The 26961-nt window shown below is 41.9% G+C and overlaps 3 protein-coding genes across 5 annotated transcripts; 1 reads left to right on the top strand and 2 right to left on the bottom strand.

Moving 5' to 3' along the window:
- Positions 1 to 851: 851 nt before the first annotated feature.
- LOC100823681 (ethylene-responsive transcription factor 1) lies at positions 852 to 3972 on the bottom strand. The gene is made up of 3 exons (XM_010237856.3): positions 3612 to 3972; positions 1234 to 2199; positions 852 to 1149 (listed from the first exon to the last, which is right to left on the bottom strand). The coding sequence occupies exons 1-2, from the start codon at positions 3859 to 3861 to the stop codon at positions 1265 to 1267; spliced, it is 1185 nt and encodes a 394-aa protein (XP_010236158.1). The 5' UTR covers positions 3862 to 3972; the 3' UTR covers positions 852 to 1149; positions 1234 to 1264.
- Positions 3973 to 7566: 3594 nt separating this feature from the next.
- On the top strand, positions 7567 to 18378 carry LOC100824294 (protein TONSOKU). Of its 2 annotated transcripts, XM_024460369.1 has the most exons (21): positions 7567 to 7970; positions 8932 to 9729; positions 10347 to 10523; positions 10674 to 10765; positions 11644 to 11742; positions 11826 to 12271; positions 12369 to 12403; positions 12584 to 12841; positions 13442 to 13589; positions 14122 to 14241; positions 14951 to 14998; positions 15137 to 15237; positions 15345 to 15468; positions 15665 to 15777; positions 16355 to 16466; positions 16667 to 16771; positions 16868 to 16934; positions 17014 to 17134; positions 17217 to 17387; positions 17466 to 17583; positions 17652 to 18378. In XM_024460369.1, the coding sequence occupies exons 1-21, from the start codon at positions 7671 to 7673 to the stop codon at positions 18176 to 18178; spliced, it is 4080 nt and encodes a 1359-aa protein (XP_024316137.1). In that variant the 5' UTR covers positions 7567 to 7670; the 3' UTR covers positions 18179 to 18378. The 2 variants fall into 2 exon arrangements, with proteins under 2 accessions (XP_024316137.1, XP_010236159.1); XM_010237857.3 differs by lacking the exon at positions 14951 to 14998.
- A 476-nt stretch (positions 18379 to 18854) lies between these two features.
- Positions 18855 to 25192, bottom strand: LOC100825209 (SART-1 family protein DOT2). 2 transcript variants are annotated; one of them, XR_001406972.2, is made up of 14 exons: positions 25037 to 25192; positions 23086 to 23681; positions 22803 to 22968; positions 22664 to 22721; positions 22431 to 22544; positions 22263 to 22356; positions 22097 to 22163; positions 21958 to 22017; positions 21230 to 21836; positions 20770 to 21125; positions 20256 to 20476; positions 19557 to 19638; positions 19225 to 19434; positions 18855 to 19119 (listed from the first exon to the last, which is right to left on the bottom strand). XR_001406972.2 is itself a non-coding variant. In XM_010237858.3 (13 exons), exons 2-13 carry the CDS (start codon positions 23640 to 23642, stop codon positions 19354 to 19356), a joined length of 2463 nt encoding a protein of 820 aa, XP_010236160.1. In that variant the 5' UTR covers positions 23643 to 23681; positions 25037 to 25192; the 3' UTR covers positions 18860 to 19353. The 2 variants fall into 2 exon arrangements, 1 of the variants encoding a protein (XP_010236160.1); XM_010237858.3 differs by having other exon boundaries at positions 18860 to 19434.
- Between the last annotated feature and the right edge of the window lie 1769 nt (positions 25193 to 26961).

Here is a 26961-nt window from a genome sequence, read left to right on the forward strand (position 1 = left end):
ATTGATGTCGGCAGAACGCCGGCACTTGTGCCAACAATAACCCACAAGTTATTTTGTCAAAGAACCCTGCAATTCTAGGACTAGGAGCCATCGGGATCCAAACAACTCCCTGTATGACGGCAGGCTTCGGTTGCGAGAGAAATTTTAGCAGAAGCACAAATTGCTCATGAGAAGAACACATGTTGAATACCCAAGCCAAAAATATTGGCTGAAACATGAACTAAGCCTAACTCAGGTGGTCTGGTTCCTGGTGGTGGAACTAGCCCACCCAGGTCCCAGACTTGACATGTGTGTCACATTTCCTTGGATTAATCCAAGATTTAACCGGCGCTATTCTTTCAGTGGTAGGTGACGCACCCGTCAACAGCGAGGCGCCAGCGGTGACTTCGTCAATCTCTCAAGATCTGCCGGCTCAGTCTTTCGGAGGTGCTCATAGGGATAGGGTGTGCGTGTGTGCATTCATAAGAGTGAGTGTACGCACGTGTGTGAACATCTGTGTTTGTACCGTGTTTCTAAAAAAAAAAACTGCCTGAAACGCTAATGTTGTCATGAGTCAAATTGCCTGCACAGGATCCACTGGTACCGTATTTCATTGCCATCCTGATGAGCGACCTAGACAGGCAAGCATCGACCGCGTTTTCTGGTTGGCTTAAGTGACTAATCCTAGAAAGAATAGAAATGAGGATGAGCTTATACCCCATGGCCTACCCTATTGTATTAGCTTAATGCTTGCTCAGGCTCAGGCACTACTACGTAAAGTTGTTTGCCTGACTTTTCACATCGAGAAAGACATAAGAATACACCGTTCCAGAGACATATAAACGGAGGTCACCTGTACCACCAAATCACCAATCAAGACATAAGGATAATAGAATTCCCACAATTGAAGGGAAGAGCAACCAAGTACACAGATTAAGACACATTGTACACAGATTCATGTTGTTCGCTGTCAGATGATGGTATCAACGACAGAAAAGAAAAAGATAGAGCGGTTCTTCAGTCTCATAAATCGCTGCCATACAATAGGGAACAGGTCAATTACCCAAAAAAAGTCTCAGGATGCAACTTTTTTGCATCTAAGACAGGCATACGCATATGCTGCCCCAAGGTGACAAGATGGTGCTTCCCAATCTCCCATAAGTCCTATTCCTGAAACACAGAGCAAAAGTAGTTCAGAGCAATGAAAAACCATAGGTGCCTTCAGATTGAACATCTAGATTGGAAAATGCCTACCCTTTCTCCCTATGTACAGGCTCCACATTCATCAATAGAAATCGCTGGAGATGAGGTCATCAAAGCTCCAAAGTCCGTTGACATCCTGAGATTCATCAAGGTTCAGAAAGCTATCAATCGACTCACCCGCATCCTCCTCCAGAAGAAACTTCAACAAAGGTTCCAAATCAGCCAGCCCACTGGTAGGATCAACAGGATTGGTCTCCAGCACATTGGTGTGATCAACAGTATTGGTCTCCATAACAGGGGGCACCACTGAGTCCTGAGTGTTACCCTTCACAACCGCATATTCAAAACCTTCAACAATGGTAGAGATGGGAGCAACGGACGTTGTATCTGGAGTCTTGGTGTCACAATCCCAGCCCAAGTCTGAGCAGCCAAAGGAGTTGCTTCCCTGGTCAGAGTACAGATTCATACAAGGAGCCCCGATAGGGACAGCAGAGTTCATTGCAGGAACAAATGGCATGTCATCGGGCTGAACAAATGGCAGGTCATCAGGCTGAAAAAATGACAGGTCATCAGACTGAACAAATGGCTTGTTATCAGGCTGAACAAACGGCTTGTTTGAGGCAAAGTCAGCAGATGGGTACGCAGATGCATTTGTGTTGGCAAGGTTGTTGACTGCTGGTTTGACATTAGGTTTCTGTTCCACCCTTGACTTGGGCACTTTAGCAGCAGCAGGGCCAGCACGGCGCTTCTGAGCAGCTCTTGGTTCCTCTGGAAAGTTAACCTTGGCCTTGTTGCCACGGATCCTGCGTGCTTCAGCATCATAAGCTCTTGCTGCTTCTTCAGCACTGTTGAAAGTACCGAGCCAGACACGGACACCTTTGTTAGGATCTCTGATTTCAGCAGCCCACTTACCCCAGGGGCGCTGGCGGATACCCCTAAATTGGTTCTTCCTCTTCCTTTTTGCTGACCTTTCTGCAGGACCATCAAAAGCAGCACTAGTCATGGTGCTTAAGTCATCTGCAATGGAAGGGCAACGTTAATGGTAAGAGAGGCCAACAAGGACAAACTTCTATTATTAAACAAGTTAGTTTGATAATGGAGATGAATTTATATGTATAATATCTCCAACAGACATTTAACCATGAGTACACTCCCCTTCAAAATTTTGAAGAAAATCGAGGGTTCTTAAGAACAGCCTCATGCTATGGGCCTCACCATCATTCTGCAATTATATCTATAACCTCCATTGTAGACTATGTGAATCCAGGATTTTTTTTGTCAGATCAACTCTCAAACAAATATATAAAAAAAGAAGCTCAATATCCAACTTCTGGCTAATTCAATATTTAAATTGCCCATCTGAGGTGTAAACATGGAACAAGATCTAACAGTTGGTAAGTTTTCGGGGAAAGACCAACATTTCAACTCTCGCGGCTTACCTAACAGAACTGACTTGGACAATTTAATCAGAGGCACTGACGCAGAAGAGTCGACTGCATCTATCAATAGTATATACAAACGTGGGAGGAACCTGGTGAAACATCAGGTGCATATTCCATTGATGCAAGATCAAAAGCTTCAAAGTAAGTCAAAGGACTTTTTTTAAAGATAATAGAACAAAATGATCATCTAGTATAGCCTAAGCAAACAAAGAAACTCCCAATACATTTTGCACCACAAGGTATAGCATATTGATTGAAATAATTAAGGAGTGTGATGTACTTTGTAGGACACAACAATCACCACACCAATCCTTTAGATTGATACTCCCTCCGTTCCATATTAACTGGCGCGGATTTAGTACAATTTCGTGCCAATTAATACGGGACGGAGGGACTAGTTGAAGTAAACCTTAGACAATTCTCACACAAATCTAGAACCATCAAGCAAGAGGAGCAATTCAAATGGCCGTGACCTCCAAGCAAAACGGAGAACAATTGGCCCTTTTCTGCAGATTTTCAACTCCTTTGACTAAACAGTAAACATATGAATGATCATAAGCTCGCAAGGAGTTAAAGAAATCCCCAAATCAGGAACCTAACAACCGAAATTTTGCTTCTCCAAAAGGAGCAGAATCCGAACAGCCTACGAGGGTAGTAATAATTTCAGAAATCCTAACACGACGGAGTGATGATTAAGGCCTAACCCTTATCCCAGATCACTCCACAAGAACACATCCAGTCCGCTCCAAAATCACTAAAATCCACAAACAGGAGCAACACCGCTAAAATCCAGCCTTCCGACACCAACCCCAGAATAATTCCTCTTCCTCGCCAACCGAGCGACCAAACCGCCTCCAATAATTTCCTACTACCTTCTAAACAATCAGGCAAATTTCCGACCTTCTAAACAAATAATCAGGAACGAAAGGAAAAAAAAAAACAGAGATGAACTAAGTCCCGGACAGAGCAGAGACGAAAAGCCGGTACCTCCGGTGAAGGCCCTCTTGACGGGGGGCGGCTTGATCTCGACGACATCGTCGTCTCCAGCCTCCTCCTCCTCACCCCCGAACTCCAAGTCCTCATCCACAACCTCGAACCCGCCGAAGTCGGCCTCGAAGTCATCCTCCTCCCCCTTCCAGCAGACCTTCTTCTTCTCAGGCCACAGCAACCCCTCCGCCAGCCTCCGCGACACCGCGGGGGGCCTCTTCAGGTCGGTGAGGATCGCGCCGCCGCACATGGCTCCCCTTCCTCTTCGTCTTCTTCGTCGGACTCGTCGGCGCCGGAGAAAAAAAATGTCTGCTAGCAAACTTGTGTGTGTCGTCAGAGACCGAAAACGGCAGCAGCCGTAAATAAATGCTCCGGGCTATAGGCCAGCCCCCTATATACGCGCTGGGCTCGTGACCCGTGGTGGGGCCGACGCGTCAGCGGGAGGACGCGTCCAGCGGAAGGCACGAGGCAGGTTCCTGGCCTTTTTGGGCAATCTTGCACGTTGGCCCCTGGATAGAAATGATGTTTCTGATCTGCCCTCCTTTGAGCAATTAATTAATGATGATTAATGATTTGATTATTGTTTGCCAATCATAGGAAACGAGCAATGAATGGTTTCGGTTGTTCCTGCTTCCTTTTTTTACTAGCCTCCATTTTTGACCGCCTTTCTTCTTTAGCAGGGCATGGGCTTATTAGCTCGCGTGATTGTCTTATCACGCGGCACAAACGGCACGATGAAAATCCTTCGACAACAACAACAAAAAAAACAAATCCAAGCAAGCATTCGATGAACAATTGATTATTATTTTTAGAGTAAATGAACAATTGATTATCTCTCCCGTAAATGATTAAGTCCTGTATTGAACGCTTGGCATATATATGCTTTGATGGAGAGTGAACCGCTGAAATTGCTACCGAGGTGAGGTACACGTACGTAGCAGTGTACTTAGCACACGTACATGTGCAATGCTTAACATTATCATCATCAGTCTGGATGCGCATATTGCAAACTCTTAATGACATCATGTGGATGTTGCAAACTCGATCTTAATGGCATTGTGATCTTAACCATCTACGGGAAAAAAAAGATGTATAGCCAGGCTTCCTCGTGCAGAGTTCATTGAGGGAGCGGCACACGTATAATTAGCGGGTAGCCATTCACAACGTGCCAGTATAAGTTTAGACTCGTAGTGCTACGGTGTACGTTTATTTCATTTTTATTTTGTGTGACGCCATCGTTTAGCACAAGCCAAGGAAAGGCCGGCCACTCAGTGAATTCGGCACGTTTCGAGGTCTACCGCTAGACCGTGCACCGTCGCCAAAAAGGCCCAAAGTAAAGCGAGAAACAAAAAAGAGGTGACGTAGACGCCAAAGGTCCGGGGCCCGTGTGTGTTCCATCGGCCGGCAACTGGCCTAGAAACGCGACTCGACTTGGTTAGTCCTAGCCTGATTCTCGAAATTATAAACTTGGTCAGTACTTACCCCCTTGCTAGCGTCCCTCTCGGTCCAATTGGTTTTGCCTATTTTGATTTGACCGGCCAGCGATGTACTAGCATATATTCTTTTTACTGGTACAGTAGCAGACATGACGTCAATCGTCTTCTCTTTTTTAGAGAAAGGAGCATGCTCCCTATTTGATTAACAAAATGACACACGGATAGGTTCAGGGTACTAGAAGGTTCAAACAGGAAAGTAGAAAGACGGTCAATCGTTGAATCCGTAATCTGTATACAGCTATCCATGGACAAAAGGAGCATGCATGCTCCCTGTTTCATTAAGAAAATGACACGCGAAAGTTGATTGTCTCGTGACTTCCTGCATGTGTTACTCCCGTGAAATAATCAAGCAAGCAGATCGGGTCGGTTTTCTTCTTACGTGTATCTGCAACAGCGCAAGAACTATTCCAGCATCTGTACAGATCGCGTAGACGTGTCTACAGTAGGAGTTACTTCCTGATCCTGAGAGCAGCTCCAACGAATACGGCAAACCATGCGGCGTCCGGAAATTTGCCGATTTTTGTCCAAAAAATGGCTCCGTTCTGCATGTGCTTCGGTACACATATGGTCGCTCCTACTACTGAATCTTAAAGACCATTCTGTTCTTGTCAATCTGGTGACCATGTACACATTTGCTGTTGACTGATGAGTAGAGATATTATACGTATATGGAAACTCTAGCTGGACATGGCTCGATCGATCGTCCCGTCATCAAGCATTCTAGCTTAGCTAGAGTGTAAGACGTCGGCACGATGCTGGGCGCAATGCTACCTGCAATGCCAAGTACTTCCTCCGTTTCATAATTCTTATCGAAATATTACATTTATCTAAATATTTTTTAAGAATAGATAGAGGAGAACAATTATGGAAGGGGAGCAAGTAAATTAGTGTCAACTTGCAGCGACGACGCTTGAGGTTAGACTGGCAATTAAACTTGACTTACTTAATTGCAGAGCGCGCATGCGTACCGGAGTACAGACTGCAGAGTTGTACTCCGTACTAGGTTTTGCCTGTACTACACCTAGCGGAGCAGTACAAGACGTACTACGTTCACCAAGTAGTTGCTGCATTAATATTTCCTCTGCTTTTCTTGTGCTGTACAGTAATGTCTTGCGATCGTTTTCGATACTTCTGACACCAATAGTAATACGGCGATACTATTGACGAGGAAAAAGCTAGTGTTACGACGAGCATTACATGTTACTCCTGTGCAGTAGAAGTTTTTACTACTCGCACTGTTCCGCGTCAAACAACATTCAACCTATATACTGTAATAGCTAATGCATGAACCGATCGAATTGGAATTAACGCACGTTTGGAATAACAAAAGCAGGGCAACCTTTTTGACGGTGGGTTGAACGTTGGCACGAACCCATGGAAACCTTTCTGACGGTGGTTGTACTGTACGTGCGCTCAACTGAACTTTACTGAAGAGCGTGGCTGCTGCTGACGAAGCACTGGCCCGTTTGGCTTTGCCGTCCGTTGTCTTCTTGTCCAGTCTATACAGTCCGCAGGAGTGAAGAGGAAGCCAAGACACGAGGAACTGACTCACCAGTTGGCTAACTGGCCGGAAATTCCCATTTGTGGTCGTCGGATCAGCACCACTTCTGACTTCCCAGTAGTTCCCACGGTTTATTTTTACTCCCTTTTTTGGCAGTCTTTTGGGATGGAATTTCTACTTAAGAATTCGACCATGGTTTGACAAACATAATAGACATTGTTTATTGAGGATGGTGATACAATGAGCCTGCCAAACACACGGCCTAAATATTGGACTCAGCGACTATTCACGCCCGACCATGTATTTTTGTTTCGATAATGAACTGATATCAGCCTCACTTGGTGTGTTCGTCTAGCCTGCCGACGCTCTGTGGACGGAGGAGACATGGTTGTTGTCACTCAAGGGGTTGCGAGTTTTTGTTGAGTGTTCTCGTGTCCTTTTGCGTTGCGAGGGCTGGTCTTAGGTGTGGGTTGTTGCTTGAGATAGAGCACCGCTGTTTTCTCGTTTGGGAGTAGTTCGCATGCGGCTCTTATGGGTTTGAGTGGTTCTTTCTTAAAGAACTGCTTGTTGGTGTATGGTTTTCATCTGTTTTTTCTTATAAATGGGACAAATTCTCTTCTTCTTTAGTGAAATGCAGGAACTCCCTGTCCGTCTAGAAAAAATAATGAACTGATATTGCGTTCAGATTCTGTGACAGTGTAAGCACATGCCATACTCGATCAATGAACTGAGTTGTTCTTTACCAGCAAAAAAATCACAAAAGTACCGGGAAGATCAGACCATCACGGCCGGAACTGAAAGCCCAGATTAGGAATGGAATCTGGGCTTTTGAAACGCTACATTCCATTCCTCTCAGCCCACATGCGCTGGCCCAACGCAACGCTATGGAAAAAGAGAGAAAAAAATGAAGGTGTCTCCCAAATATTTTGGCGGGACGAGAGGGAATCATCCATCCCCCTCCATTTTGCCCCCTCCGAAATCCCCAAAATCCTCACGGCAAAAACAAAAAAGAGAGTGGGAAAGGGCGGAAACAGCAGGCCGGCGGGAACCCTAGCGGCGGCGATGGGGCGCGGCGGCAGCGGGCGGTCCAAGAGGGAGGAGGAGGAGGAGTTCAAGGGTGCGAAGCGCGGGTACCGGGAGGCGGCGTCGGAGGGGAACCGGGAGGAGGAGGCGCGGTGGGCCAACGTCATCGGCGACATCCACAAGCGCCGCGGGGAGTACGTGGAGGCGCTCCGGTGGCTGCGGATCGACTACGACATCTCCGTCAAGCACCTCCCGCAGCGGCACCAGCTCGAGTCCTGCCAGTCGCTCGGGGAGGTCCACCTCCGCCTCGGCCACTTCCCCGAGGCCCTCACCTACCAGGTTACAACCATCGCCACGCATCTCCCCCTCTATCAAGGCCACAACACCTGCATTTGATCTGATCGGATGCGTCATCTGCTTAGCGGCATGCTTGGGTTAAGTTGTATAATTTGAAATTTCGGTTGAGTTCTGGAATGGGCTTTATTGGGGGGTTTCATTGTATCGGATTTGCCTTTTGAATCAATCGAAAAAAAAAGGTTTTACTTTTGAATTCCACGATGCATATGTACATCAAACATTGATCTGACCATGTATTTGAAATGTTCAGTGCCCAACATTAGATTATGTTGTACTAGTTTGGTATTACTAGAGCCCCGCACGTTGTTGCGGAAATTTTTAGTTAACATAAAGAGTATTCAAAATTGAAAACATATAATAAAATTGTACATTCTTCACTTAGTGGGAATAACTTGATGGAAGTAACATGCATGCATGTGCAAAAATATGAGTTTTCCACTAAATAGGTGTGAACAAATTAATTATGTGATGATGTGGCATGCTTGCATGTTTAGAGAAATCAAGTAGTGGGTTGCTTCTACTTAAATATAGAAGATTCGCTAAACTGTCACAATTGGGATGGAGCGTTACCTGTTTCAGTATGCACTGTAGCTTGGTCCATTTGCCGGCCGCTTATTGTTTGCTGCGAATTTGTTAAATTATAACAATCCAAACTTGACACTTTGTGGCTTGTTAGTTGCTGATGTGAATGTAACACCTTTGGCCCTGATGCAAGTTGGCCCATGTGTGTCTGGCTGCTTCTGCTAGGTTTAATCCCACATTGTTAGTTTAATTGCATTAAATTTCCATGGTAGACTTTTCTGTAACCATCCATACACAACCAGGTTTAACCCTTTTTGGTGAATTGAAGCTACCTTGTTAACCCAAAATATCTGGTTTGGTTTCTAATTCACGAACTCATGATCTCATGTTTCCTTTTCCTTGATGTTTTCATGCTTCACAGAAGAAGCACCTACAAATTGCCAAGGAATCTGATAACCTTGTTGAGCAGCAGCGAGCTAGTACCCAGCTCGGGAGAACATACCATGAAATGCTTCTAAGATCTGAAAATGACCACAGTGCCATACGGAACGCCAAGAAGTATTTCAAATCTGCGATGAAGCTGGTAAGGGTTCTAAAAGAGAACACCGCATCTCAAAAATCCCCATATCTGAAGGAGCTTATTGATGCATACAATAATATGGGCATGCTTGAACTGGAGCTTGATAATTTTGAAGAAGCCGAGAAACTACTTCTCCAGGGCTTGAAAATATGTGACGAAGAAGAGGTAAACCCATATGATGATGCTCGCAGTAGGCTCCATCATAATCTAGGGAATGTTTATATGGAATTACGCAACTGGAATAGAGCCAAGAGTCATATTGAGAAGGACATAGAGATATGTAGACAAATATGCCATCTTCAAGGTGAGGCAAAGGGATTTATAAATCTGGGGGAGTTGCATTCTCAGGTTCAAAAGTATGAAGACGCAAAACTTTGTTACAATAAAGCTCTTCAAATAGCAAAGCGCTTGGAAGATGAAGATGCACTAGTTGACCAAATTCATCAGAATATTGAAACTGTGACGAAAGCTGCTGAAGTTCTTGAGGAGTTGAAGAAAGATGAACAGAAACTGAAAAAGCTTATCAGAGATACTTCTAGTGCTAGTGGAACATCCAAGGAGAGAAAACTCCTCCTCGAGCAGCATGCCTGGCTGGATAATCTTATTGAAAAAGCAAGAATGATATCTGCATGGCCAAAAGTAAGTGAAGGGAGCAAGAATGATATTACCTGTAACTTGGATCTGTTTTTATTTTGTACTTATTTTTGTTATTTTTTAATTTTAGATTTTTTTTATGGTTTTCAGCATTTATGCATAACTGAACACATTTTCCTGAGGGTTTAGTTGACTTGGTTCATATTTTGTTTTGTGGGCTTGTCCTGTGGGTTAGGATAAAGTGTCTTGTTAGATGCTGTCTTCCAGTTTTATTATTAGCCTCTTGTCAGAATTAAAACTTCTCCCGAAACTCCTAAGTTCTAACCATCGTGTTCCGTGCATGCACTGTCGAACTGTTCCAGCTAAGCTGATTTTTTCTGGCTCTACTCTGCACAGGCAGCTATGTCGAATGATTTGCAGATTTTACATGCTTTTGTATTGTGCTAAGTACACACTGGAATTTGTTCATTATTGTTATTTTCCATTGGAAACAAAATTTTGGTACAAGTTTTAGAGCTGAAATTGTGAACAGTTCTGGAAAACCTTGTTTTGGAAAAATAGAACAGGTTGAGTGTGCATATACATACCCCAATAACATCAAAAGGCGGCAGTGACGAAAATAAGCTCGCAACTCAATTCTTATGTGAAGTATTTACTTTCAGCACAAGGAATTTTCGAAAGGGAAAAAGAGGGTAACAAATGAACTTCGTGACAAGGAAAAACAGAGTGACTCTCTTCTGTCCATTGGAGAATCATACCAGAAGCTTAGAAATTTCAGCAAAGCTCGTAAATGGTACATGAAAAGTTGGAACATGTATCGATCAATTGGAAACTTAGAGGTGTGTTTACATTCCTTTACTTATATTTATGGGTATGATAGCATACCTGCTACTTAGTAATACAAGTATACAGCCACCTTCCTGTTCGCACTATTTTGCTTGGTGCTAACAGTTTAGAATCTTGCTCACCTTGTGTTCGTGCAATTTCAGGGTCAAGCATTAGCAAAAGTGAACATCGGGAATGTTCTTGATTCCTGTGGTGACTGGGCTGGTGCATTGCAAGCTTATGAAGAAGGCTACAGGCAATATCTCTGTGTCTTCCTATCCAAAAGAAATTTTCACGTACACATGCAATCTTGCATGCTGTGGAAGTGTGAAGTAGAAATTTTTCCAATAAATTTTTAATGATTACCAATCTCACATAGGACACATGATATGGAAGGCTTATCCAAGAAAATGTTTTTGATGCATTCAAACACCTGATTGCTGAACATACGAGAATGAGTCAATGATACCAGTTTAAAATGTTGTTAAGAGGAGTGCAAGTATTTTGAGGCAGCCATATTTTCTAATCTAGGCCACCAGTCTTGTACCATGTCTAACACTTGCCAGATGCTCAACACTTTGACACACAACAAAGAATGCTTAACATAAATACATGCTGAAATCATGTGTAGTTTGATTTGAAAAATTTACCTCTCTCCTGACAAAGTGACATACCTACAATGGTACCGCCTGACTATTTTGATGTATACTTATTAGCATAACTGAAAATCACTGGGTAGCTCAATGATATGACACATGGATGTGTTACCAAGCAACCCAGGTTCAATCCCACCTTCCTCTTAAAAATATGTCGGGGGTGATCGCACCCCTGGGCTCTTTTTCTTTTTTATTCTTAGCATAACTGGCTAGAACTATGAACCATTATAAATTAATAGAATACATTCTAAAACATGCACTGTATCCGTGACCATATAAGTTCTAAATATGTGTTTTTACTTTTATAGCAAGGGTGCTGTGGTAGTTGTTTCTTAAATGCCATATCGTGTGCCATATAATATTGTGCTGTGTTTGTGTTTGTGTAAGTGGTCCAGTGAGTCTGCCGAACTGCTTGTGGTCACCGTGGCATTCTGATTCCACCTTTAAATTCTGATAATTGCATTTCAATGGTATTCAGAATTGCTTTGGAAGGTGATCTGCCAAACGTGCAACTTTCTGCTCTTGAAAACATGCATTACAGTCACATGGTCAGATTTGATAATGTAGAGGAAGCCAAGTAAGTTACTGAGTACAGATGTTGGACAGAAGAAAGTTAACTTATGCATACCTGTTATTCAACAGTTCTTTCTTCTTCTTCAGGAAGCTGCAGCAAGAAATAGACAACCTGAAGCAAATATTGAATCAGCATGAAGCAAGGAATACCGTTAGTGACTATTGCTCAGAAACTGAATCTGAAGGTGGTGATGTATCTGATAATATGCTTGATCCAGAAGACAATCATGAACATGCTGCAAATACGTATTCTGACGAACCTGATGATGATGCCATTCTTGCCTCACTTGTTCATAGAAGTACGGACTCATCTAAAATCAAGGAATCTAAGATACATACCGCCCCGAAAAAGGTTGATAAACTACGTGACATGGATAAGGGCTCTAAAGAAGTTTTAAGTAAATCATGCCGTAATTATTCTGCTAGAAAACGTGTCCGTGTGGTTATATCAGATGATGAAGCCGATGAGAGTCCTGAAATTAATCAATCAAAAAGGATACTAACTAGTCGAACAGATAATCTGTCTACATCAGGTACATGAATTACGAGCATTTCATACTTTCTCTAGTTGCTGGAATGCCTGTTAATTGGCTCCTAATTATTTTGAACACATTTTTCTATGACCAACAGAGCACACATCACAAGGAGCAAACAACAGAAATCAGGTTATACAAAGATTATAGTCCCTTGAGATTTATAATTTTATATTCTTGATAGGTCATCAAGATATATTTATTTCTTAACATCTGTTGAGTCTCATGTGTTTCATTAGATTTTGGTAAAAACTTAAAAGAGCTGATGATTGTTTTTATTTCTTTTAGCTGATAACTGGTATTCATCTGCAGGATACTTTACGCACTACTGAAACCAGGGATCCGTACAGTATCTGCACACCCTGCCCTGCTGAGGAAAGTATATGTTCATTCAAATCAAGTAGCCCCACTGGTCATGGTAATGAATGCCCAGAAATAGGAGCTTCTAGCGGAGGAAATGTGTCTGCATATAAACCAACAGCAAGTGGTTCCAATGTTTGTACTCCTGCATCATACAGCCAGCCGCAAGGTCAAAACACTGCCAGCCTTCAATCGGCAGATACTAATCGTGTAAGTAGAAATGCAAATTCAGTCCTCCCATTTTCGCTGAAAAGCATATGGAGATTGCACATTCCCATTGCTCTATCTTTCTTTTAACTTGAGAATGCATAATGTGTCAATCAGTTGATATGTCCATAAATGGTGAAATACAGTAGAAGGGGTTCTTATTGTTCAACTGAACACCTACTTTCTGATATCAATCGTTTACTTTTGAATGTGCATTTGTTCTTACTTCTCTATTCTGGTTGCTGCATGAACCATATACTTGACCAGATAAGACTTAGGATTAAGCTACTGTATATGGGTCATTTAAAAAAATCAATCCTTGGACGGGCAGTTAACATGTGAACCTATCCTCAAAAGATACTTCTCCCTACTGCTCTTGATGTATATTACTTCCGTTCTATTATGGATGCATGCCCACAAGTCAAAAACACATTATTATTTTTATTAGCGAGGTTCTTTGGTCATCTAAAACACTCTAAACCTATCAATTTAAAATATAAAGATGATCTAGTCGTAGTTCTTAGTGTCATTGAAAAGTTGCAACAGCTGCACCAGTTATGGATATTACATGTGGGCTGTGATCCTAATATGCTTAATCTGCAGCAATTTTTAGCATTCAGAATCGGTGAGCATCTGGTGTATGTGGATACAAATGCTTGCATATGTGAGGACATTTTTAGCATTGAGTCTCTTAAAGTTGAAGTGGCATGTGCGTACTACCTTCAGATTCCTGATGAGAAGAGGTCCAAAGGTTTGCCTTTTCTTAATTTGAGCTATTCATATAGTATGTTTGTTCAGTTTTTCAAATTATTTTCTATAACTGGAATTGGTATCAATCTTGTATTCTGTAACTTTTTACTACCATCTTATGGTGTTGTTGAAGAAATGCAGAATGTCTTGTATTTATGTTGTTATGCATATCTTGTTCTATTCAAGTGCTGATATCTCTCCGCATTGTATTTTCATGTATTGACAGCATTGTTCAATTGTTATACTGTGTGAACAATTGACCTAATCTAAAAATACAGAGCTATTATTCCCTAGTAACAGGCTTTCTTTTTCTTATCATATAGATATGCTAGATTATAGGGCAGTACCCGAGGACAAACTCCATGTATGTCTTAGCTGTATGTCCAGAATAATGCATGTGCCTAATATGATACAGGAGACAGTTTGTGCTGCTTTTGTTCCTGTGGTCCTTGCAGTTTCATATTGTTAGGGAACAACCTCTTCTTCATTCTTTTGTTTTCGTTTTGCAACTTACACTCATCTCACTTTGCTAGGCTTGTTGCCTATTATTGGGGAACTTAAGTGTTGTGGAAATGTACTAGATGGTGCAGAATCAACAGATCATATTAGTCAACTTGCTTCTGAGCAGAAGTGCATCGAGGCTGTTATTGATGGTATGGGTGCAGTGTACTCAACTTTGTTTTCAACAGTGCTATTCTTGCATGAGTTCTAGACATATGAGAATCATTTTGATCTGCACGCCTTTTATGTTGACATAGAATATGCATTAAATATTATTCTTCATGCTACTATCCTACTACAGACTACAGTGGGGAGTGCAGAATTGCTGACCGCTCAAATATATTTCGGTATGCTAAATGATTGATTTTCCAAAAGCCCTGGCAAGTGGCAACATTACTCTTTATTTAAAGTTCAGAAACCTACTTCACATTTTGCGAAGTTCCAAAATATATGCATAATCGTGTTGCATTGCTTTACACAGTTATGCTGTTTTATGGTACTGGTTAAGTTTAATCTAGCAAAAACTGGCACCTAAGTGACTCCCAAGATTTCGATTGCAGTCACAGCAGCATTCAATCTGGGGTTAAATCCTTGAACACCCTTGATTTAAAATAAAAAAAACTGAACCGGTATGTTATGACATGTGGATCCAGACCCACATGTTATTGGAACATATAATTGGCGACAGTGAGTTATTTTTTTACAAGGTTTGGATCGCTCTGGCTCCAAAAAGGCAAAAACAAGATCTCTGCGTCACAATGTCAAGTGTGCTGACTGCTTGAAGTTTTGAGCTCCTCTGACTAAAAACCAGTATTAGATTAATTTCACTTACTTGCTTTGTGTTTTTCAATGCTGGAGCAGTACTTGTGTTTGTCTCGGGGTGCTATCGACTATTATCTCACTGTACTGGTCAGTTTCACTCATTTGTAGATGATTGATTTCATGGATATTCTTACCTGTTGCATACCAATGCATTATCTGAAAACGTAATTTCCTTATTTTTCAATAAGTTAATACTGCATCTGATAGACCATGTTTCTAATAAAGATTGGGTGCCAAAGCGGTTGATGAAATTGTACGTAGATTTCTGCACGGAGTTATCAGAATCACCAAATAAGAAGCTCTTGACAAAGTTATATAATCTTGAAGTAAGTTTGCTGGATTCATATTTTTTGTTTTACATTATAATTTCAGAAATCAGGTCTGATTAACTCAGCAAAGCAAAATGTGTTCCTCTTCTTCTGTTTTCTAACAGGTCTCTGAAGATGAAATCGTTGTGTCTGATTGTGGACTGCAAGACCTATCAGTTTCACCTTTTCTTGATGCCCTAAGATCACATAAAACAATAGCTGTGTTGGATCTTTCTCATAACATGCTAGGTATCATTTTCCAGTATCTCTCCTTTTGTCCAGTGTATCTTTGATTTATGCATCAAGAGTTTGGCAGAAAGCCAGTTGCAGGCAAAAGAGAAAGTGCTTTTAGGTTCTTGTGACACTGAGCGTGCTGTATTTCACTTAAGTATACCTTAAAAGAATCATCTCGGACTGATTAAGCATTCATGTTTATATATCGCAGGAAACCAAACAATTGAAAGGCTTCAACAAATATTTGCTTCGTCAAGCCAAACATACGGTGGCTTGACACTGGATTTACACTGCAATCGATTTGGTCCAACTGGTTTATTTCAGGTGTTCTTTTAGTATTCAGAAGTTCCGCCATCCTTTTGAGCCGAGAGTTTTTCCCCATGAAATTTGTACATATTTTACATGGATCTCTTTTAAAACAATTGATGAGGAGAAACATGTATGCTAATTATATACGTCATCCACTGAAGTTGTTTCGAAAGAATCCATGGAATAGTTTAATGCTTCTTTGTACTCCTATTTATTTTTCTAGAACATGCTTATTAATCTATATGACATTTTTTAAATCTAATTATGTTCTGTTGAGCATTTATGTAAGTTGTCCAGTGAAATTTGATATTCCTTTAATGCTCAAAGAACAAAATTTTGGCCTCACTAAGTCACACTCACTAGTTCAGAAAATTGGATGATCTCGTTTTCTTATGAAAATCTGTGGATTGACCCCTTAACCAGAGCAAACTATCGTATAGGGTTACAACGGATACTATTAAACTTTGCTTTGGAGCCTGCAGATCTGATTCGTTTTCTATCACTGGCTGTCACAAATGCAACTAAGAGTACCAGAAATAATTCTCCTTCCTTGAAGCCTGTATTGATTTTTGAAAAAAATTAAAATGAACAGATATGCGAGTGTGCTGTTATGACTGAACGGTTGGAAGTGCTTAATCTGGCTGGGAATCGCCTCACAGATGGTTGCAGTTCTTATCTTTTCACAATCCTACAGAAGTGCAAAGGTATGTGTTAGGTCTCAAACACGTCAGTAAAAATTGCATGTATGTTTTTGGGGCTGTAGACACTCTAGGCCTTTTGTGTTTATCTGATGTAGCAGATCTTCGTTTGCACCTCCACAGTTTTTGCTGGTCTTTTTTTCTTCTACTGTGTGAGCCTTTACTTCCCTCATATAGATGCATGTTCTCTTTTCATTTTGTGATAGCACTATATAGCTTGGATGTTGAGCAGTGTTCCATCACATCAAGAACAATTCAGAAGATGGCAGATGCATTACATGAAGGATCGGTCCTTTCACATCTCTCAATAGGTATTTTTATTGCTTCTGCCTTGTATATAATTCAAACTTTTAGCTATCTTACGTAAAAAATTCCGCAACTTGAAATTTCGTTCATACTTTTGACAGGAAAGAACAATCCAATTTCTGGCAACACGATGCTTAACCTTCTCTCCAAACTCGCTTCCCTGAAAAGGTCAGCAGACTCTGTTCCATTACTGTTTTAAACTATGAACAGTGGAATAATAGACCAGCTATGCATGTGTTCACTGCAGGTTTTCACAACTAAGCCTAACTGGTATAAAACTGAATAAATTAATGGTTGAAAAGCTGTGTTTACTTGCACAATCCTTGTGTATATCGGGATTTCTGCTCGGTGGAACTTACATTGGACCGGTGAGTCTGGTTTCCATTACTATGGCTACTATATGCAGCTTGTAGCAAACACCATGCCTTATTGAAGCTGTTCCTTTTGCAGGGAGGAACAGTTAGGCTTACCGAGGCATTATCCAGCTCGTCCCAAGAATTGCTGAGGTTGGATTTATCTAGCTGTGGGCTTGCAGCTCCTGAATTCCCACAAATCTGTAAAAATCTTTCTCAAATAAGTATTCTTGACTTGAACCTAGGAGGAAATTCCATTAACCTGGAGGTTTGTTTTCTATTCTTACATAAATTATCTATGCAAGTTTGGTCCTCGTGATCGGTTCAGTTACATTGCACAATGCAGGGATGTGATGCTGTTGGGGCAGTACTTGCGAATCCCCAATGTAGTCTCAGATCTCTAACCCTTGACAGATGCAATCTTGGGCTTGGTGGCATTACTCGTGTTATTCAGGCACTAGCAGGTGAGGAACAATTGTACCCCCAAAACAACACCTTCAGCGTCAAACTCACAACCTTATGGCACTTCCAGGTAATGACCAACTGGAGGAGCTGCGCATATCTGAGAACACGAACTCGACACACGGGAGAACACTGCAGTTCGATGAAGATATGCAGGACGTATCGACAAGCACTGATCATAAACACGGCAACAATGCCGAACCAAGCGATGACATAGCTCCAGGAAGTGTAGATCTTGAGAAGATGGTGGTGGCAGACAGCGAAGATGAAGAGGTTAACGAGGACCGCCGCACAGCATCTGGCCCAGCCCGGAGCTGTGCAAGTTCTTGCCAGAGAAACTCTTCTTATTCTGGCTTCCAGTTGATCCAAGAACTTGGGGAGGCCCTCATTTCAGCAAATCAACTGAAGGTGCTTGATCTCAGCCGGAATGGGTTGTCAGAGGAGGCCATACAGTCGCTGTATTCTGCCTGGGCGTCTGGTCCTAGAGGCGACGGTATGGCTCGGAAGCATGTGAGCAAGGAGGTGGTGCATTTCTCAGTGGATGGAACAAAGTGCTGTGGCCTCAAGCCCTGCTGCAGAAGAGACTTGCAAATGTAAAACAGGCTGACTTTCCAACTTCAGATTATATAGACTATCACTCCCAGGATATATTGCTAACAGTAAATTAGCTACGACTTGTTAATTGAACTCCCAGTTACGTCCGGAACAGAGATGTATCGGCAGGACATTTATGCTATTTCAGGACTGTAACTTTTATGCCGGCTTGCTGGAGTTTATATAAAATTATTATGGAATTCGCTGTGTTGTTTGTAGCTAATCATACAAGTAGACAATAATGTCAATGCCAGTAGTGCTTAACATGACAACATGAAAGCTAACCGAAACCCAATAGTGAAGTGCTGAAGTGCCTGACATCACCAAAGGACATGATTAAACGCTAACATGACAGAACCGGCAAACACCAACAGTCGGATCTGGTTTGCTTCGGCACGCTAGTTTCTGCTAAAACAACCGTGAGTCCTGGCTTAACTAGAACAACATTTCAGATCCTCCTAGATATCTTACAACATTTCTTTGGCGGTGCGATTCTCTGGAGTCATCGACTTGTTTCAGATTTCCTGTGCCGTGATCGGACACTCACACTCAGTGACACGTTTTGCATCGGTGAAATGGCTTGTCGTAGCTAGCAGGGCTAACTTCTCTGAAAGCGGCTGAAAATGTTGTGGACTTGCATAGGTTTTGAGTGCCCAAAATTGACTGATAGCCGAATCAATAGTATTATCTGGCCTCCAGATGACAATCAATAGTATTACTTTTTGAAAGTACCACCAGAGTCTGTGAACCTTAATGCAGACAATTAAAAGCTGCCCAAAATTGAACTGTCAGTGACCATAACTCCAGTTTAAACACAATTAATGTGGCAGGAAAACAGCATATATGAATCACTTGTGTTCTTCAATCTCTCTCCCTCCCTCTCTCTCCCCAACTGGTAGAGCGTGCATGGATATGTACCGTTGGATTACAAAAAATTACATCACCTGTGTCAGACCGTAACCACAAAATCAGCTTAGGATTAAAAATTTACAGGTTCGCAAACATTTGAGCGCATTTGAGGATGCTGCTGCATGTGGCGCTGTGGGTACCTGGCGCTGTTTTCCATGTCGGCGACTCAAAATCTGCTCCCAAGATTGCAGAGCAGCAGATTCGCTAGAAAGCTAGTAGTACCACTGGCTCCTCCTACAATCCTACTCGCAGTGAAGTCCACTGCAACTTCAGTTCTTGGGCTTCTTTGGAGGTAGCGGAGGCATGCTTCCAGCCTGGGCGCTTCGTTTGATGCCCAGAAAGTGCTCAACCTGACAAAGAAAACAAGTCAGTAGTAGCACGTACCTGGATATGGCAAAAATTATATGTACGAGGCATTACCCATAGTACAGTAAAGTAAATACAGAATAGAACACGGAATATCACAGCCAACCTTTTTGTCCCCAAGCATGGGCGTCAGGCTCCCAGGATGCGCTTTCTCCACGCTGGCAAAGCCACTAGCGTCACCCGTAGAACTGTCACATAGAAAACTCGGTCAGAAGCCTCGGCAAGAAAGAAACGAGTATCAGGAAAGCAGATTACTAAAGAAGTTAAAAGTTAGCCATTTTAATTTAAGGAGTAGGGCTAACACATCATAGGAAAGGAAAATTGTTAGCTGCTTGATGGGATGATAGGTAGATCATATTAAAGTGACTTGGGATTCCTTCATTATACTACTATATCACATCTCCATTATAGATTTCCACAAATTTCTGTTTGGGTTTCATACCTAGCCTACCTCAACTTGCTTGGGACAAAAGGCTTAGTTGTTGTTGTTGTATCACATCTCCATTATAGATTTAGAGTCATGTGAGAAAATCATCGATGTGGCCCTCCAGCCCTTCAAAATTTAATCTAAAATGATCTGGGATGGGAAGTTTGTCAACCAAACAAAAGAAGTTTTTGCATTGCCATTTATACAACTAACCGAAGAAACTATGAGTGCCATAATCCCAACAGATCCATAGAGTAACTTGTGCATTCTTTGAGTGAATGCATTCGAGGATATCAAGTAATGAAGAAAACATAGTAGCAACAACAGGACTAAAAAACATGAAATACGCAGGTTAGAAGTAGATGATGTGAACATTACCCTGATTTTGCATTGCCACTTAAAACAAGGTATGGTGTTTGGCCACGAGCTTGAGCCTCTCTCATCTTTTCCGCGGACATTAAAGGCGTGTCAGAAGATTTCATTTGCTTTGTCTTCAAATCATCCTGGTACTTCTTCTGCCGTTTTTCCAGCTTCATTTTACCTGGCCCCTTGCCATGGAATTTGTGCGAAAGATCCCTAAATGCCTCTTTAGGTGTCATCTAACCAAAACAAAACACGAGTCATGGTAAATATTAGTACTTTGTGGCATATGCTCTTCGAGAGGTTAAGTAAATCCAGATGAGGGATCAAATTAGAGAGTACTATCATCACACTGAGGGGGAAAAGACGGTGTCTAAAATTTATATATCTACAGGTATGCAATAACAAGATAGGAAAATCAACGTTGCGTAAATAATAGCTAGCACACCAAGACACGCTTCAGTGATTGGATTTCGTAGATGGGAGGACCAGTTGTGAGGGTGGATAGAACAGAATGCAGGCGATTACTTACCACTCGACCAAATTCATCCATTCTTTCTATGCGAATTTCTTTTGGTCCATCCTCAATACCAATAAGCTTGCTTTTCTTCTTATCGGTGGTTCTGCCTCCCCAATTTGTGCCCTCGTTGAGGGTCCCTCGCTCCTGAAGAAACTTCAAAGCACCACCCAAACCCTTGCCAACTGCAGCTTCATGTACAACATCATTTGGTTTGACTTCTTCCTCTTCATCCTTTACTGGGTCTTCAACGATGGTTTCTTCTTTGATCACTGGCAAACCGCGTATGTCATCTTTTGCTAGAGTACCTAAAGGCATGGTATCATCATCTTCATCCATAAACACATCTTCTGCTTCTGGCTTGCGTGTTTCTGCAACAAGATAATAGCAGTAGTTAATATCAAATACTTGATTCATTCGCCAGCTCTGTACAGTTGTTTCAAATTCATTCACAAAATTCTTTGAAGTCAGTTACCTTCATTCAACTGCAGGCCCCACACAAACTCTTCCATCTCCGTGATAACAACCTTATTCTGCTGTGTATAGCTCTCTGCTGCATCTGCATCTGCCTGGCCCTTGTTTGCACTAGCCAGTTCTGCGAAGGCCAGAGGACCAGAACCTGCAGCCTCTTCCTGCTTCCTTAGAGATAGCTTCCTTGCTTGCTCCAGAGATTTCTGCAGATCTTCATAATCTTCACCAAAAACCAGTTCTTCCTCTTGAGCAGATTTACCAGACATTTTCTCCTCTCGCAATGCTTTTGATGCCTCTTCAGCCTTTGTGATGGCTATTTGATATGCACTGCTTCTCTTTACAGCATCAGCCTTTTGCTCTTCCTCCCTAGCAGACTGCCGTTTACCATCTTTCCTGGACCCAAGATCAGCTGCTCCGAGTCCAGAAGCAATCGCTTCTGCTTCAAGTGCATCGAGATCTAGCTTTTCTTTCTTCCTAATGGATTTCTTTTTCTTTGGTTTTTTAAACTGAAGCATTTCGTCAGGTGTAAAGTAATCTGATGCCATCTTTGCTGCAGAAGTAAGGTCTTCTGTCTTTTTCAGAACATGTCCACCTTCAATCCTTTTGCGGAGCTGTCAATGTGCAAATGTCAATTAGTCCATCTAGCAGAAAGCTCCAACCAAGGTATTTCCAGGCTGTCCTCGGAAAAACTACAATGCAAATGGCATGTCATAATTTCAAGGGTCAAGATACCTCTTCCAACTTCTTCTCTGCTTCACCAGTGAAGCGTCCACCTTCATCAAGTGTCACTCCCTGTCGAGTGAAAGGGCAAAAAAGGTTAAAGAAATATCAATATTAATATCTAGCAAATGAAGAAGAACAGCTTGTTTACCTCATCTTCCATTGGGTCATCATAATGTGAGAGCATAGGTTTCTTTGACAACGGATCATCATTGAACCTACCGTCAGGTTCAGAAAACCAAATATTAGAGAGGAAAAATAAAATCTAAGAAACACCACAAGTCCACAACTACCAAGTTATGTGGTAATGAACCTACTTGTCATCATATGTTCCTTTCTTTTGTGAAGCCTTGTAGGCTTCATTTCTTTGCTTCTGCTCACCAATCTCAATGTTCTCAAGCATATCAGCCTCTACAAATTTTTAAAATTTCCAGAAGTTAAAACTGAAGAGGGAACAAATAATAAGTGAAACAACAATGCATTACCTTCATTGATATCCCCATCAGCCAGAATACTCTGATCTTTGAGAGTCATGACAACTGCTCCGCCTTCTATGACCTTATCAAGCCCATGAAGAACCTTCACTCCAGACAAGTGGTCTGTTTTGTTTTTCAAAACCATTGGGTAAATACTATGACTTAAATAACTTATTACAGCTTGATATATTAGTGGTTGACCTATAAAAACTTGATAGCTAAAAGGATTTGTAGATAACTACCTCCGCCGTGTTTATCCTCCTCATCGTCGTCATCACTATTTTCTGCTAACATGTCATCCTGAAGTTTGTACGGATAAAAGTTAGTAAAGGACATCTATTGGCTTGAGAATATATCAAAAAACAATTATTTAATCATCACCTGTTCCTCAAATACTCGTGCAAGACGTAATGCCTTCTCTTGTTCAGCTTGTCTTTTTTCGTCAAGTTTACGACTCTTGCCTACCCATGATAAGATCTCAGAAGCATCATCTTTGTCATCCAGTATGCCCCCTTCCTTTTTATCCTTCCATCTTTCTTCCTTTGCCCTAAATTAGAAATTATTTGCATCTTATTTGTTCAGTTAAGAGATTTGATAGTGGGGTAAATTCTTAACTCAGAAAGACTAGTTAAGCAAACAGGAACGCAATTACTCAACAGCATACCTCTCAATGCGTTCCCTGAGGGTAGATGTGGAGGTCTGCTCAGCCTCCCGCGGAGGATCAACTCCCTTCTTCTGGTCTCCCTCGTCGCTCTTAGACAAATCTGCATCTTGTCGATCCTTCCCCCTTGACTTCTCACGTTCTCTATCCTCCTTCTCCGGTCTCTCTTTCTCCTTGTCCTTGTCTCGGTTGCGGTTCCTCTCCTTGTCCCTATCCCTCCTCTCCTTTTCCTTATCACGCTCCCGCTCTGTATCCCTTTCCCGATCCTTCCCTCGATCACGGTCGCGGCCACGATCACGCTCTGAATCCCTTTCCCTGTGCTTGCTGATATCCCTGTCTCTCTCCCTATCTCTATCCCTATCCCTATGCTTGCTATCATCCTTGTCCCTCCTTCTCTCATCCTTATCTTTGTCCCTATCCCTGTCCCTCCTCCCACTAGCATGGTGATCCTTCTCCTCCCTTCTGTGCCTCTCCCTCCTCTCCTTGCTACGGTGCCTCTCGCCACCGTCCACATCCATCTCTTCCACTACCGCGTCCCTAGCATCGTCAGCCTCCCCCATCACCAGTCTACAATCAACACCAATCAGAACCTCCCTCCCCTGGAAAATTACATCCCCCTGATCAGCCAGAGCATATCAAAGTATGAAACAATGGAAGAACGGATTGCTTGCCCCGAAAGTTCAGTCGCCTCATGTCAGATGCCCTTTAGTTCATTGCCATTGATCTTTTGCCCTTTTCTTTAAGTGTCAATTGTTAAATTGATTTTTCTCTCTTATTCAACAGGTTTCTATTCATCATAACAAATAGACCTTGTGAAAAGACCTAAATGCCTCGCTCTAATTCTCCTTAGCCCTAGATCAGAGACTAAGGCAGGCCTATGTATTCGGTTGATTCGGTTTGACAAAATGTGTATTCCAGTAAGTACAGCATGGAGTTAAAATACAGTTCGGTTTGGTGTATACCAAACTATTTTGGTATGGTTTCAGTAAATACCAAACTAACCAAAGTCTGTTGAATTCAAAATTAAGGCAGCAACATGTTACTTTTGTTTGTACATCTGATGACTGAATATTTGAGATTGGTCTCCTAAAATAGAATATTTGAGTTTGATCAACAAGCATATCTGAACATTTTACTTTCAAAAAGTAACACTTGTACTCCTATTGATCAGCAAGCATGAGGTACAACAGTAGAAATATATAGCCATAAGTAAAGGACATTACAAATAGCAGCATAGCCAATTTTCACTATTCAGTGATCTGTATAGGATAGCAGAACACACATAAGCACAGCTGCAACCTGTATTAGCTTCAGGGTAGGGAGCATTATTAAGTAAAATAGCAGCCTTGAAACAGGTTAATGGAACTAACATCTATTATAACTTTATCAGGTCTGTACTGCTCAGACTATGCCCTAGAAGCTGATTGCTTTCAGAAAACACCCTGATTTTTTTTTCACTTTGCACTTGTGTCTTTCTGCTGTTCTGCATGATAATTAATCTGCTTTGAAGTACGCTAAACGGCATAATTAATAATAATTATTGTTAAATTCGATGCTTAATGATCCCAACCATTCATCATGTGTTGAAACGAAGATTGATCACCAGAAGCTAAACAATCCGTTCCCCCCAATGCACTGAAACTAATCAACTAAGTTTCCCCCATTGCACTGAAACTAATCAACTAATGGGAACCATGGAGGAAATTTTGGAAATTATCGCTGGAGCTGCCGCGGCCGGGTGGACTGGTGCACTGGGCAGGACAAGGAGGCAGAGACCTCCTGGTCACGGGCGGAGGACCCAGTAGGGCAAGGTAGGGCGCCCGCCCTACCTTGATTTTTGCCTCAGTTACGAATTGGGGAAGATTATGAAACGGGGATCTAAAGGGCGGAATCCGTTCGTGGTGTGATGGGAGGAGAAACGGTCGGGGTCGAGAGAATCGGAGGGGGGATCAACCTGCGGTGGAGGCGCTCGAGCGAGGAGGAAGACGAAGTAGGCTCGGGCGCTCGGCAGCGGGATGAGTGGCGGCGCTCGCGCGCGAGGAGGAAGAAGCGAGGGGGCTGTGGGGCTCGGCAAGGAGATGGGGAGAGGCGGTATAGCCTTTTTTTTTTAGAGGAGGAGGAGAGGGGGCATAGGGTTTAGGTGGCCACCAGGTCGGTCTGGCCCCGCACACCAGCCGATCTAAGGTTAAACGGGACTGGCCCGGTCACAGCCCGGTGAAACCTGACTCCTCCAAGCACAGGCACGGCACCGTATAGCTGGGCCAACTATCTAAGGAGTAAATGAGAATAACACATTACTAATAATGTTTAAGAATACATGGATGAAAAAATGATAAATTCGTGTTAGATGTCGTAACCCTTGCATCAAGTTAAGACAAATTATAAAATCGTTGTTAGATGTACATTTGTTTGGTCCTTTAGAATTTGTATTTGCGTCTCTGTATAAAACAAATATACAAAATTTCAATTAATTTAACTCTGAATCATTAGAGGCAGCGATGGCGATGACTTGCATTTTTTACAGGGTCTGAGAAAAACGTTGGAGAAGGCAGTGATGACGAGTCAATTGTCGCCTGCATCGGTGACCAATCTTTGACGGCGACGCCCGTGTGAGGTGGTGTGTGTAGCGTTCCAACGTAACTTTGTGCAGTCGACGACGATATAACCTGCAAAGACTGGTTCTCCGAGAGACGCAACTTCTGCACTCTTAGTTATTTTGCATATCTACTGTTGATGTCCATTATGATTGCTCCTTGATGTATTAATTGATGTACCTTTACTCGTATTTCTTGCTTAATGAAAGTCGAGAGGAAAATTATATTACTTAATGACAGTAGATATGGTAGCCATGCCCACGTGGTGTGTATTATTGTTTTATGAGTTCTGATTTTGACACTCACATACTATGTTTCAAATTGTGTAGTTATTTCCATAAGATATCATGTCTCTCGAAGTATGAAGAAGGGTGTTGTTTATTAACTAAATATCTACTTGATATTTTTAGGTCGCTAAGTATGGAGATATTTTTGGAAGCAAAAAATAATTATAGTTTCACCCTTATAAAGATTTGAATTGTTGATCGTCTGCTCATCCCACTGAAGAACTGTTTGCAAATTATTATAACTGTCATACATTCAATGTTATAGATATTTATATTAAAACTTCAGATTATGGTTGACATATACTATGATAAAAATTAATATTTAACATAAATATCACTAGATGATATACCATAAGATGTACCGACCAAAAAAATGCATTCTAAAAAAGTTTAAAAGAACCAAATTTATTAAAATATATTTTGCGAACCTAAAAAAATATTAAATGTGATATCTATATTAACTCATGATAAGAATTCGCCCTATCTAATTTTTTTTCGGTCCACCAGTAAGTGAGTGAGTTTTTTTGAGAGATTGGTAGGTCTTTTGCTGTGGACTAGCGGAGGCAGTTGTTTGTGACAGTCTGTAATTCTTCCGTCATCACGTAAACAAACAAGGAACTTCTGTGCTGGCCTTTGTTATGGAAAGTTGTTGTTTTTAACCACAAATTAGGCCTCGTATCCTATTGGGCACGGCAGTTATTGCCTATACGGTACAGCAGCAAAATCACGCACCCACAAACTTATAACAGTAGCTAGTTAAAAGAAAGCGAGATGCTTTGTCAAACAAACATTAGTTGCCTAATTATAGTACCGGCTGCCAGTACCACACGGTTTTGATGAAGTAGGAACTAATCCATGCAATTCAACTAGAAAGTAGGCTGCCAAATGAGGAGTCAACGATTTAACTGATCTGATCAACCGCTGAAGCTGCTACGTTCAGTGGGCAAAAGTTATGTTGCGCTGAACGTTTGAGTTACAAATAGTACATAGTGTCCTGC

The sequence above is a fragment of the Brachypodium distachyon genome, chromosome 3, assembly GCF_000005505.3.
Source record: "Brachypodium distachyon strain Bd21 chromosome 3, Brachypodium_distachyon_v3.0, whole genome shotgun sequence".
Taxonomy (NCBI): domain Eukaryota; kingdom Viridiplantae; phylum Streptophyta; class Magnoliopsida; order Poales; family Poaceae; genus Brachypodium; species Brachypodium distachyon.

Excerpts from the sequence above, each read along its gene's own strand:
- LOC100823681 (XM_010237856.3), bottom strand. The coding sequence starts at position 3,861 with ATGTGCGGCGGCGCGATCCTCACCGACCTGAAGAGGCCCCCCGCGGTG. Across the intron at positions 2,200-3,611 it reads CAAGAGGGCCTTCACCGGAG|ATGACTTAAGCACCATGACT; the intron begins GTACCGGCTTTT and ends CTTCCATTGCAG.
- LOC100824294 (XM_024460369.1), top strand. The coding sequence starts at position 7,671 with ATGGGGCGCGGCGGCAGCGGGCGGTCCAAGAGGGAGGAGGAGGAGGAG. Across the intron at positions 15,238-15,344 it reads CAAAGTTATATAATCTTGAA|GTCTCTGAAGATGAAATCGT; the intron begins GTAAGTTTGCTG and ends GTTTTCTAACAG. Across the intron at positions 15,778-16,354 it reads GTCCAACTGGTTTATTTCAG|ATATGCGAGTGTGCTGTTAT; the intron begins GTGTTCTTTTAG and ends TAAAATGAACAG.
- LOC100825209 (XM_010237858.3), bottom strand. The coding sequence starts at position 23,642 with ATGGGGGAGGCTGACGATGCTAGGGACGCGGTAGTGGAAGAGATGGAT. Across the intron at positions 22,722-22,802 it reads CACGAGTATTTGAGGAACAG|GATGACATGTTAGCAGAAAA; the intron begins GTGATGATTAAA and ends TACAAACTTCAG. Across the intron at positions 22,545-22,663 it reads GGAGGATAAACACGGCGGAG|ACCACTTGTCTGGAGTGAAG; the intron begins GTAGTTATCTAC and ends AAAACAAAACAG.